The 13,461-nt window shown below is 38.0% G+C and overlaps 1 protein-coding gene across 17 annotated transcripts in view; it reads left to right on the forward strand.

The window, feature by feature from the left end:
• PICALM (phosphatidylinositol binding clathrin assembly protein) overlaps nucleotides 1–11,799 on the forward strand; it is a 97,313-nt gene extending 85,514 nt beyond the window's left edge. For 11 of the 17 annotated variants that reach the window (XM_018043102.1, XM_018043099.1, XM_018043101.1 and 8 more), the window contains 2 exons: nucleotides 8,582–8,684; nucleotides 9,914–9,999. In XM_018043102.1, coding sequence (XP_017898591.1) covers nucleotides 8,582–8,674 — 93 coding nt within the window. In that variant the 3' untranslated portion in view covers nucleotides 8,675–8,684; nucleotides 9,914–9,999. Of the gene's footprint in view, nucleotides 1–8,581; nucleotides 8,685–9,913 lie in introns of all 17 variants that reach the window. The other 6 variants (XM_018043106.1, XM_018043103.1, XM_018043109.1 and 3 more) reach the window with 1 other exon arrangement.

Below are 13,461 nucleotides of genomic sequence, written 5' to 3' on the forward strand. Positions count from 1 at the left end.
GCATGGAGATCAAACCAGTCCATCCTAAAGGAAATCAGTCCTAAATAGTCACTGGAAGGACTGATGCTGAAGCTGAAACTCCGATACTTTGGCCACCTGATGCGAAGGCCCAACTCATTGGAAAAGACCTTGATGTTGGGAAAGAGAGAAGGCAGGACGAAAGGGGGACGGCAGAGGACAAGATGATTGGATGGCATCACTGACTCAATGGACGTGAGTTTGAGCAAGCTCCGGGAGATAGTAAAGGACAGGAAAGCCTGGCGTGCTGCAGTCTATGGGGTTGCAAAGAGTTGGATGTGACCGAGCAACTGAACAACAACAAAGCTAGTTTCTTTTAACTTTGGCCGTTCAGTGGTAGCAGTAAACAAAATAATTTTTCTTAATGTTTAATTTAAACCTTTTAGTTGTTCTCTCATTGCTATGCTTTCTTTGTTTCAATAAAAATTCTTTGAGAAAAAGATGTCTCTTTATACAGTATAAAATAAATAATAGTTTATAAATACAAGCAAACTCCCATCAAAATAGAATCTTTTAATCAAATCCCAGTTCTCCTACTGTTGTCAGAAGTCTTCCTATTTCTTGAAGTATTTCTTTTGGGAGCCATTACTTACTAAAGATGTAGCTTATAGCTCCTGCTCTCTTATCTACCATACTCTAATGTTCCTATAGACCTATACACTTACTCTGTTCTGTTCACATTTTGTGCTAATTCTATATTTTAAAAAATATTTTCACACAGCTTAAAGATGTTCTGTTTCATGACTAATGTAGCTTTTTTTTTTTTTTTAATGCCCTACATGAGTGCATATTTCTGTTTGTTTGACTGTATGAAGAATACTAGAACCGTATGGCTAATGCTTTTTTTTCTTCACTTCCATGCTTCCTCACACTATTTTATTTCCTGTTACCAGTTACTAGTGTGTTTATTAACTTGGGGAGAATGGGGACTCTTACTGCCCTCTCTTGGCTTGTGCTTTATATAAACACTGGTACATCCTGGTATATAAATTGAAATGTACATTACCAGTTAATAGTTTGTAAACTCATTCTATGTTGCAGTAATGTAGCAATTATGTTACTAAGCATGAAGACAGTTAGCCCAGTTTTGCTTTCTTCTTCTTTTTTTTAAATTCCCTGGTGGCTCAGACGGTAAAGCGTCTGTCTACAATGCGAGAGACCCGGGTTCAATCCCTGGGTCAGGAAGATCCCCTGGAGAAGGAAATGGCAACCCACTCCAGTACTGTTGCCTGGAAAATCCCATGGACAGAGGAGCTTGGTAGGCTACAGTCCATGGGGTCGCAAAGAGTTGGACACGACTGAGTGACTTCAGTAGTGACTAGTGATGTGAAGTAACAATCTCTTAATGAATGTTCATAAAACAGTTGAGCTGTTGAAGATTTGGTGAGGGGTGTGTTGTGTTTATGTTCTTACCACTTTTTTATATGAGACTCTCATACTGATCCCCTTATCAATCTGTTTTCCAAAAAGCAATATGAAAACCATAGAGTGTTACATTTGCAGATCTAATTTTTAAAATAAGCACATTAAAAGTTTTATTGTTTTCCTGATTGGTATTGGGAGGCTTTGAGGGTTTTTTTAGGAGAGGATATGGATAAGATGTAAAATGGCTGCTGTGTTTTTGTTTGTATCTGCCAGATCTAAGAAAGTATGACATCAGTTGAGTGTCTGAAAGGACACAGTGGCTAGTTGTGAGTGCCTTTTACCAACCTAAATGGAAGTACTGTTAGCTTTGGCTATTGGAATAATTTAAGTCTCACCAGAAAAAAATGGCCTTTTTAATGACTTTCTTGTGTGTGAGAACTAATAGCTGTCTTTGCTTTTAGGCTTTACGTTTTTGTTTGTGTGTGTTTTGTTTTTTTTTTCTAACTTTCTTGGTGTGTTAATTGTGGGTGTTGGCAGTGCCTCTCTGTCAGCTGATCTGCCCAGCTGCATTTCTGTGGAGCCTTTTGCCTCGTCAGCAGTGTGTTGTGGTCATTCATCCTTGCTTAGTAGAAGATCCCATGGTGGGGATTTACTTTGGAAATTGGGATTTAGTACCATTGGTGAGACTGTTTCTGTAGTCCCCTGGGCCTACCTGAATCAGTCAAAACAGAAATTGGAGGAGTCCCATCTGCTGACCATTATCGTTAATAAGACTACCTGTAGAACCAGGCCTTTTCACTGGATTTTTGCTGAGGACATTTTTTTTTCCCTAAAAGGTGGAAATCTAATTCTTGTTTTCAACAAAACTGGAACATATTCATAAAATATTGGGTGACTGTGAGGTTCTACAAAGTCTTCATGATGAACATCAGTGACTGTACAGCACTGTGAATATAGAAGGCGCACAGTGTGTATTGACCGACATAGACTAGAGAAATCCTTTTTAAAAATGTCTTTCTAATCTTAAACTTTTTTCTATATATTAAATATAGCCATAAATTCCAGCTGAGTGGAGATTAATAGAGATAGCGAGTTTTAGAGAGGAAGCAGTCAGACTGCTTTGGGAACTGAGACTGCTCCAAGTCTGTTGTTGGTGTCTTAGGGCTGCCATAACAGAGTGAACTGCAAAGTTGATGGCTTCAAACAACAGGAATTTCATCTCTCGCAGCCCTGGAGGCTTACAGTCCAGTAATAGGTTGTCAGCAGGTCATGCTTCTCCCAAATTCTCTAGAAGAGGACCCTTCCTTGCCTCTTCCAGCTTTTAGCAGCCCAAGTCATCCTCTGCCTCTCGCATATGGTGCTCTCCTTGTGTCTCTGTCTTCACGTGGCATTTCCCTCGTAGAATCAGTCATTGGATTAGGACCTACCCTAATGACCCCATCGTTACTTGATTATATCTGCAGAGACCCTTTTTCCAAATAAGTCCCTTTCATAGATTCATTCATAGGGGTCAGGACTTCAACATATTGATACCTTTTGGGAGGATAGTTAAACAGATTCGTCAGCTCGACTCCCCACTAACCAGGTGTTTCAGAGAAAGTTGCCCTTGGAAATTTGATGAGCCTCAGTTTCTTTATCTATAAAATGATGATTTTACCTTATGTATTTTAGCATTTGTGGAACTAGTGTTACCATAAACTACCAAACTTGATTTTATATTAAAATTTTTATTTGGTCCAATTTAGTATAGTTTATAAGCCCCCTTCCCCGCCTTTTTGGTGGGGGTAGCAAACCTTTTGTGACAATGCCCAAGTCTAAGGAGCTCTCTCCTTAGATATTTTAAATTGAAGCCTAGTAGATAAATCAGGTAATAGCCTCAAGCTCATATATGGAACACAGTTTGAAAGTTTTTTTGACTGAAGAAAAGTGCCATATTTTCAATAAATAGCAAATAAGTGGTTCATTTTAGGTATAATTACTATTTCATCTCCTTATGTACCAGTTAACATAAACCTAAGCTTTTCATTTTCTTTGGTTTTCAAGGGATAAGAAGTTTAAGTCTTATAGAATGAGCCATGAACATTTTATTCACATAAGCAGAGCCAGCTTTTAGGATTTCCATCCATCAAACTGAACTTTAAACAGACTTCTCTTACCCTGGAAACACTTCTTATAATGGAAATGTTTATTTTTAGCTTCAGCAGTTAATATTTCCTTCCATGAGTTTAAGAAGTCTTGCGATCCATTTCCCTCTGCAGTTTGGTTTTCTTTAATTTTTTGTCAATTTATGTTGCCATGATTTTAAGATGTCTCAGATGCCGTTTTGCAATAACATTTCTCCTATGTAAAGAGGTTTAGAAACAACATACATTTAAAGAGAAATCCTCTTAGGTCACTGTTTTGTGCCCCTAAATACAAGATGAGTAGTGCTTTGAAGGCAACAGGAGTAATGTTGGCATTACTTTTTGGTGTTACTGATGGGCAGAAGCCCGTGATGGGGTTGTGTTGAACATAAACCCAGGAAACAGTTATCAAAGGTATTTGACTCAGCCTCCAGGACAGGTCCTTTACCTTATGCAATAGAGAAGTCTTCTCTTTGTAGCCATACTTCTCAGAGGCAGCTGAGAATAGCATTGTCTTTAGTATAAAATATTGCAGTGCAGTACTGTATGTTTATGTCTTACTCATCTGGATTCAGTAACATACAAACTCAGCATATCTTTCTGTGGCTTAGTTTTGTAGGTAATGTCTCGGTGAAATCATATTAAGTAGGGCTGAGGTTTCTAAAATGTTTTGATTACACAGCAGTATCAGGAAAGTAGTCTTTAAGCATGTACCTTCAGTGTATTTGTACTTCTTTATTCTTATAGCAGTGTTATGTACATTAAAAACATGGAGAAATAGACGTTTTAAGAGGGTAAAAATAGGGAAGTTCTAATATTTTCTTCTAAATACCCCACTTCGGTGATCATTTTTATACACAGCTTGTTTTATCACCAAAAATCATTTTAACTTAGCATGTTGTAGAATGTAAATTTTACTTAGTGTTACTTTAAAATATAAGTTTTGCATTTTTAACTTAACATGTTATAGAATGTGTTTACTGTGTGTAAGTCACTGCTAGTTGCTGAACAAGAGACAAAATAAATATCTTATTCTTAATGTTTCTGTACATTTGAGGAGCCTGAAGGTGAGTGTAATATGGAAGCACAAGTGACTGGTTGATGGTAAAATAAACTCTTAAAAGAGCAATGCAGATTCAGTGAGATTCAAGCTGATCCTATTATATAAAATTAGATGAGCATTTGATTGTAGAGGGTAAGGAGGGTTGAACTAATATTTGAGAGACTAATATATGCCACTCAACGAGCTGGGTGCTTTTTGTATATTTCAGTCCTCAAGGCAGCTGTTAAGGGAGGTTTGGATATTGGGTCTTTCTTAACCCCGCTTTACGAAAGAGCCAAGATTAGATTTATCTCCATCTTTCCATAAAACTGTGCTCTCATCCTTGGCAAAAGAAGTACACCCATTTTTCTCCTAACTTGCCTCTTGAACAAAGACAAAATGAGTCTTTACAGTGTTGCTATTTGATATCCAGGCTTTTGGATTCAAATTCAGATGTAAAGACGTGGCAGAGTTGCTCCTTCTCTAAGAATTTTAAACACAGCCAGTATGTATTTCAAGAAGTTTGTCCTAAAATGCCCAGTCTTCTCCTATGAGCTTTCAGTTGCACTAGGCTTACTTTCTGAGACTGATGCTATTTTCTTGTTCTAACATGAAATTTTCTTTCTTTGGTGTTGAATGTTGTAAACTGAAGGAGTAGTAACCATTTTTATTTTATGGTCTTTAGTATATTGATAGAACTCTATTTTTAAAAATTCCTTTATTGGAATATTTGCTTTTTTTAAATTTAACTTAGGATTTCTGTACTGTCATCTTTACTATGCTAAACACACACTACAGCCAAAAAGAAAAAAAAATCTACTTAATTGCAGCATTTTTATAAAGGTTGATTCACGTGGAGAAAGGGGGTGAGGGAGTGTCAGCTGAGTTGCCATCATCAATTACCTGTACAGTTTAGTATTTTTATTTATATTCAGCTCTTCTTTCATTGTTCACTATTTCATTTTCATATAAAATGAGAAAAAACTTAAGTATGTCTGTTTTAGACTAGTGAGACTGACCATTTGTTTAAATGGCATATTTAGTTGTGGGGTAGGTCAATTTAATTTGAACAAACTGGTGGCTGTACTAATTTTTTTTTAGCTCTGTGTGGTCTAGAGAATGTTACTGAAATAAATAAGTGAAAGTGTTTCTTTTGTCTGGATGTGTGTGTGTGTGTTGCCATATTTGTAGTAGAGTATGACTGAAGTGGTCAGTTACAATTTGTCTTATTGCTACCTTGTAAAATAGTGATTTTGCAGTTAACAAAGATCATTGGATTTTTCTCTTTTTTTTTAATTTTTAAAAAAAGTTTATTTATTTTTTGAAGGCTAATTACTTTACAGTATTGTATTGGTTTTGCCATACATTGACATGAATCCGCCACGGGTGTACATGTGTTCCCCATCCTGAACCCTCTCTAGTACGTAGCAGCCCTACATATTCTTTAGCATACTCTCAAGAATGATAAGTAAAGGAGAGCTAACCCTTGTAGTTTTGGGTGACTTTCTCAGGCTCTTTAAATCCTGCTGGTTCTCAGCTACCAGGATCCTGTTGCCCTTTGGTGCACTCCGTTCTTCCTTCTTTGCTTGAGCAGTGACTGGGCTCTTGCAGCGTATTTCCTTTCCTTCAGTTGCCTTTCTTGCTCTCTGAACTGACGACTGTCTCAGCAGTGCATGATGTGCGTGTCCTTTGGTATGGGTGCTGGAAGGGTGGGACAGGCGGTGAAGGACTGCTGCGCGACTCAGCCCTTGGCACCCTGTGCAGGCAGCCTGTCCAGTCTGGGCCGAGGTTCCGTCTGCTTGAGATGGGTGTTGCTGATATGCAACTTAACTGTGGGGCTACTGAGTCTTATTTTCTCATGTTTTAATGTAGCTACATGTTTTTTAAGTAGGTGTTGAAGACTTATGTATGCGTTTATTTTGCCAATTTAAGAAATAGTAGAAGTGTTAGAAACTAGCAGTTTTTCCCCCAAGGAAAATTGATGCTCTTCAACATTATTATTAAGCCTCTAGGACTTTTCTCTAGCAGTGTGCTCACATATGGAAAAGAAAAGAGTTCTGGTGTTCCATTTTCCCGTATTCTTCAGAGTGCATTTTCCTCTCAGACTGCTGCCCTTATGAAAATGCGATACAAGAAGATGTTTTAGTGAGAGGCTCTCATACAGGACTGTAGATTTTGGATGATTAGCGTTCTGCAGTAAGCAGGGACTTTTGTTTTAACATCAGATGAAAAAGAAAACATGTTTTGGAGAAAAAACCAGTTAATCTTTAATTCCCAGCTCAGTGATTACTTTACTTAAAATCATTTTGCTGCTGAATGGTCATCCTAGTTGGTATGAAAGGTGGAGGAGAAGCGTCTTTCCAATTAAGCTTCTCTGCCTGGATGATACTTGACTCTCCAATCCCAGACCTACTGTCCTGTCTTGCTGTCCATAGCTGCTTGTGTAAATTCCATCAACTTCCATTGTCTCTTCCCATTGTCTTTGAACATTTATTTCTGAGAACAAGATCTGGATTAAGAAAATGACTCAATCACTAATATAACTGGGCTTCCCTGGTGGCTTAGAGGGTAAAGGGTCTGCCTGCAATGCAGGAGACCTGGGTTTGATCCCTAGGTCAGGAAGATCCCCTGGAGAAGGAAATGACAACCCACTCCAGTACTCTAGCCTGGAAAATCCCTTGGACAGAGAAGCCTGGTAGACTGCAGTCCATGGGATCTGAAAGAGTCAGACATGACTGAGCGACTTCACTTTCTTTCACTAATATAACTGAGAATGATTTCTAAACCTGTAAATTAATCTTGGCACCCAAAACAACAAATTTCATATGCTTGAGGTGTGATACATTTGTTGAAAATTCACTGGCTATTCATGCTTTGTAGTGCTTAAAAAAAAAAAAGGGCAGAAATGGGATCACTTTGAGCCAGCAAAGACAGATTTTGAGCCTTGAAATCCTTTACCTGAATTCGAATGTTGAGGTATGAATTGAAACTGTTTCTGTTTAGCTCTGATTTAATGCTCAGTTGAACATTCCTGTGCTGTGTGCCTCTGCAATCTAATGCAGGTGGAGGAAAAAAATTAGAAGTTTCTTCCAAAATATTCTTGCCTGGAGAATCCCATGGACAGAGGAGCCTGGCAGACTACAGTCCATGGGGTCACAAGAGTAGGACATGACTTAGCAATTAAAAAGAGAGAGAAAAGAATAGCTTCATATTTGGTTTAAAGTAGACTTGATGAAGGAGATATGGATGGTACTTCAGGAGTTGTCTTTACTTGAGGAAATACTAAAAATATTTTATTGATTTCAGCAGTCTGTTTGCCTTACTGTATGTTTAAACAATAAGAGCAAATTCCAAGAATCAAGTAAATGTATTCTAACAGGAAGCTGAATCAAGGATCTTAAGTATTCCCTGTATTCAGGGCAGTATGTGGGTAGTTCAACTATGGTAGATAACCTCTGAGCTTATTTCTCCCTCCGGAGTATAAAAGCATCAGCTGCAGCTTTTCCATATAAACAGGCAGGAGACAACTCCTTGTCCAAAGTGTGAACAGTGAGGACAGGACTTTGCACCTCTGATGAGGAAGGAAGGAAAGAGTATTGCAGCTAGATGTGTTGGCTCTGGACAGAGGTCAGATTTTCCACACCATTTGACAGACAGCCTCTACCCCGGAAGCCGCCATCTGCAGCTCACAATTGTACTGTGGCTCCCTTCTTCCCCACTCCCACTCACACATATAATAAAAGTCTTAACCATGGGTCAGCTCATTTCGACCTTTTTGGGTAAAAGACTTTATTCCTTTGGAATTCAGAAACAAGAATTTGTTTTCTGAAAAGCACATGCCATTGGATACCCTTTAACTTGACATGTGACTGAAACTTTTGTTTTAATGATTCTGCTTTCTGCACAGGCTGCCATTATATATTTATTAAAGATGACAAACAAAAACCACCTCCTCTTTCATTACATTTTCTGCCTTCATGTTCTGTCGTTCTGAGATCTTTTTTCTTTCCCTCTCTCTGTCTCTTTCCCCCAGCTGTCGGCAGCCTCCAGCCCCTCCAGTCACAGTCCTCACAGAGCTTCAGGAAAGGACCCTTTTGCAGAGCTCTCTTTGGAGGATTTCTTATAAATCACTTTAGGTATTGCTGCTTGTTGGGGGAGACGGGGACTGCAATAACTTCTAAAAATTACCAAACATTAAGCACAAATGGCTCTTCTCTTTTGTTTCTAAAGGACTCTAGGTTCCCCCTCTTCCTCCTCTGTTCTTGCGGTGAAGAATAATAGATCCAAATAGGGCAAGAGGACAAACTGCTCTTGGAAAATGTCTTTAACATTGTCCGAAGGTGTGAAACCAAAAGACCGTCTCACATGTGTACATATAAGCATCCACTGCCCACAGCAGATGGATGAGATCAAACACCACCTATTAAAACCTGGGTGTTTGTGTTCAGTCTAAAAGATTTATAGAGAACAACTGCAGTTTTATACATTGGATTCAAGCTTAATAAGGAGCATCTGTAGTTTTAATGTAATGGCCAGGATTCATTGTGAAGAATTCATTTTTAACAATTTCTTTAAAGGGTTACTTTTTTTATATATGCCTATTCACTTTAAAATGGTAATATTTCCCCCTTCCCCCCAAACCAGCTTATTATTATTTTTCTAAGGTAAGGGCAAGTGAATACATAATACCCTTTTTGATAGAAAGATTCTGCTTTTAATCCATACCACCTCTTTTCCTGGAAAGCAGTGTCATTTTTCTTCTTGATGCTGGAGCCCCCAGTGTAGATATACCTTGTGGATCTTTGCGAGTTTGTACTCTTCTGATTTGACAACAGTTCACTAGCATACCTATTCCAGTAATTTCTTTTGTTTAAAGGATATTATGAGTGAAGAACCTGAGTGAATAGAAAGTAGATCTTTCAGATTTTGATTTATATTAGTAAAGAAATTTTTAGCAAACATCATACTGTTCCCTTAATTATCTCTAATTTTGGTATAATATTTAGAAGTAAAATTTCAAATTTTGCTTGTTGACTGAATGAGATTTTTATGTGAAATATTTGTGTTCATGGAGAGATTTTCTGAACTTGTCATGGAAAAATTGTTCATTCATCTTCTTTCTTTCCATACCCTTGGTTTTTAATAGTTAGAAACTTGGAAGGCCCTGTAATTTTGCTTCAAATACTGAGTTCTGGCTCATGATAAGCTGATAACACTGACTTTGTTTTGTAATCAGGGTTTGTGATAAGCATGCTATGAACACTTCCAGGCAAGTTGAATGGTAAAAGGCACAAAGCATTTTCACTTATGAGAAGGTATCTCTTAATGCAGTGAATTAACACACACTCTTTTTTTTTTTTTCCAGATACAGTTTATGTAACTAGATGGAAGAGAATGGAATTATTCCAAAAAGACAAGTGCTCAAGCGGCAAATACTTACTTCCAGCAAAATCCAAACTGCTGTCTCTTAAACTCTTTTCTTCCATTAGAATGCTACAGTAACCCAGTAAAGGCCCATGAAGGAAACTGGGACTAGTCTATAGGAGAACGTATCAATACAGTTTATAAAGCCAAGAATTGCCATGATTTCAGACTAAGAGCTGTCTTTTTGGTGACTAACCCTTCAGTTCTTTCAACTCCTATTAATACCCATAATCAGTAACCTACCAAGAAAAGCCCTTATTTGGAAAGTGTGAAATTTGTATTTGGAAAAGCTGCCTGGAGAGAAGAGCTATGTCCTTTACGCTAATGCACCAGGACTCTTTTGGGGGGATCAAATCATAATTCTTCATTATACAGTATCTTTCTTTTCTCCAGTCCTCACAGATAAAGAAACAGTAACTAAAATTAACTTTTCTTTTTTTAAAAAAATTATATATTCAGTTTGCAGTAGACATTCCTTAAGTATTTGTATTTATTTATGATTATCAATTTACATAACATTAATATTGTATCAAACCTCCTTATGAAAATGAGTATGGATGTACACGGTATGTGTGATTGTTATCCATAAGAATGAATCTGATTCAGAATGCTTCTCAGCTGACATACAGAGCACTAAATATTTTAAGGCAAGTCCATAGGTCTGAATCGCTTAAGAATTCTCAGTCTCTATGGGATTTAGGGAAGCATTATAAATGCATTAATCCTTATAGTCAATTCTGTGCCTAGGATTTTGCAAGGGAACAGTTCACTGAACTAGGAAAAGCACTACATTTTAAATTCAGCATTAGTGCATTGGGAAGGAACTTTACTGCTTTGTGCTTGGCATGTCATTATTTTCCATTTGACATTAGGGCCTTTCCAAAATGAATGTGAGGAATTGCTTTCACTTCAAGACTTTCCTTCTTTTCAGTAAAACTCTAGGAGGTGTTATGGGGGGAGGGGAGGGGACAAAATCCTTGAACCTTTTATTTGGCTCATGCCATGTTATGATCATGTACCTTTTAAATAAGGGGAAATAGTATCTTTAAAATTAATGTCTAGCCAAGAGTTTAGTTAACGAAGAATTAAAGTGCACTGTTGATCGGTGCTTTGTGTAAATACATCTTAACATTTGGGTTGAGAGGGGCCTTAAGAAGGACAGTTTGTTGTAGGAAAGCAATTCTGTACATGAGTTTAAGCATATTTGTTGCATTGTCTCTGCAGATTCTATTTTTGTTTACAATATTAAAATGTATGTTAGCAAAAATGGGTGGATTTTCAAATAAAATGCAGCTTCCACAAAACTTTTGTTATGGTATTCTGGTCTGAGGCGCATTTTCTTTTTTCCGTTTTTCTTTATCATTGGTATTATTTTTTGCTAATAAAAGTATACCCCAGTGATTATATTTGATGATTTAATAAAATGTAAAATTTATTTCTGTTTTAATTTCCAGAAAGCTTTATCTTTGTACTTTTGTTACCTTCTAGACATTGATACGCTGAACTATTTATTAAAATTGTTCATTTTTGCATTTTGATCAGATGCCTTCAGTCAGGTAAGTTTAAGGGAGAAAATGCTGTGAATTTGATGTATTGATGCATGTGATATGTCTGCCAAAAAAGCCTCTGACTGTATCGTGTTTCATAGTGAATAGTAAGTAGGAGTCATAATACATGGTAGAGGGACCAAAAGCTTTGCATTGATAAATGTGTCTGCATACTATTTGCCATGGTTGGAAAAAATAGTCTTTAACCAATATACTTTGTGAATATTACCACTTTTTAAAGTTTCACTGTTATTAAACCATTTTCATACAAACTGGAAAATGTACTTTTGTAAGTTAACTTCCTTTCCATTATGACGGATTTTGATTTGTCTCTCCTGGTGTTCGAGTGGATGTTACAGTTGAGGTCTATGGCTTGTTCCTTTTATACTGTGGTGGTTTTTTTTTTTTTTTTTTTTCCCCTCACTATATTCAAGCTTGTGAAATGCTTCATAAACATTTCCATCTTATGGTTCAAACTTTGGGGCTTATTGGGTTGGTATTATCTCCATTATACCCAGTTCACAGATTGGAATTAGGGTCTTGCCCAGGTCGATTAGCTAATAGACCTTGGAGTCAGGCCTTGCATGAACTGAGAAGGGAATTGTTTTCCTTCTGTGGTCTAGCCTGATGACCGCTGTTTATTCTCAGATGGAGCACATTTCCCACCTCCTGCTCTGATGTCTAGATGTTATTGACAAGGAAAAACACAAACCACACAACCATGTTAGCTTTATAATCAGAATGTAACAAGTGAGGTAAATCAGCTGTTGAATACGTAAAAAAACGCAAAACTGAATCAGGTTATATGTATATGCCCACACCATCTTACTGTCTAGGTAGCAAGTTGGTAGTGGCTGCAGAGATTGTTAGCAGAGGGAAGCTAGCCCATCCCAAATCATTTTCAAAACTTTATGCTTTTAACATCTCGTTATTACTGTTCACTGTATTTTCTTAAGATATATTTTTCTTAATAAGTGACTATGAGAGTCCATATTTAGGGAGAGGCGTTATGTTGGAGCAGGGATTGTTTACTTCTCCACAAGCTGACAAAATGTTACTCCTAGAATATAGGACTTTATGGGATAAATTTCTCCTTGGACTAAAATAATTGCAAGGCGCTTCTGTTGTTTAGATGGTAAAGAATCAGCCTGCAGTGCTGGAGACCTGGGTTCGATCCATGGGTTGGGAAGATCCCCTGGAGAAGGGATTGGCTACCCAGTGCAGTATTTTTGCTTGAAGAATTCCATGGACAGAGGAGCCTGGCAGGCTACAGTTCATGGGGTTGCAAAGAGTCAGACATGACTGAATGACTTTCACTCCCCCCCCCCCCCCACTTTCTCTTGCTTACCATCACTAATAAGCATGTTTCCAAATTATTAAGAATTCAGATTACTGATGTCATGGAGAAGGAAATGGCAGCCCACTCCAGTATTCTTACCTAGAGAATCCCAGGGATGGGGGAGCCTGGTGGGCTGCCGTCTATGGGGTCGCAGAGCCGGACACGGCTGAAGTGGCTTAGCAGCAGCCTGTTCTCCAGCACTGCATGGAGGGAACCAGGACGTCTTGTCAAGGTGAGGGTGCTTCCTGTGCGCAGCAGTGGTTGGCTCGCAGTCTGTGGAGAGGCCCCCAGCAGCCATCCAGGTGAATAATCTTTTCCTTGAGAAAAGATGACTTCACATCTTCCATGAGTCCTTTGCATCTGTCTTCGATCTTTTGTTCTATCACATTTGCTGCCTCGCATGGATCTGACTAGACCTAGAATTCTGCAGTCTGAATAGACTGAGTGGAAAGGCTGCTGTGTTATCTAACATGCAGCTCTCTCAGAAGACCTCAAGCTTACTCCTTGCTTTTACTAAGCAGTGGCATTCTGTTTAGTGTGTCACTAATCAGAGATGTTTTCTAAGTCTCTAGCTAGTATTTTGGTCTAGTTTTGCTAAAAGCA

Source organism: Capra hircus, chromosome 29, assembly GCF_001704415.2.
Source record: "Capra hircus breed San Clemente chromosome 29, ASM170441v1, whole genome shotgun sequence".
Classification (NCBI taxonomy): domain Eukaryota; kingdom Metazoa; phylum Chordata; class Mammalia; order Artiodactyla; family Bovidae; genus Capra; species Capra hircus.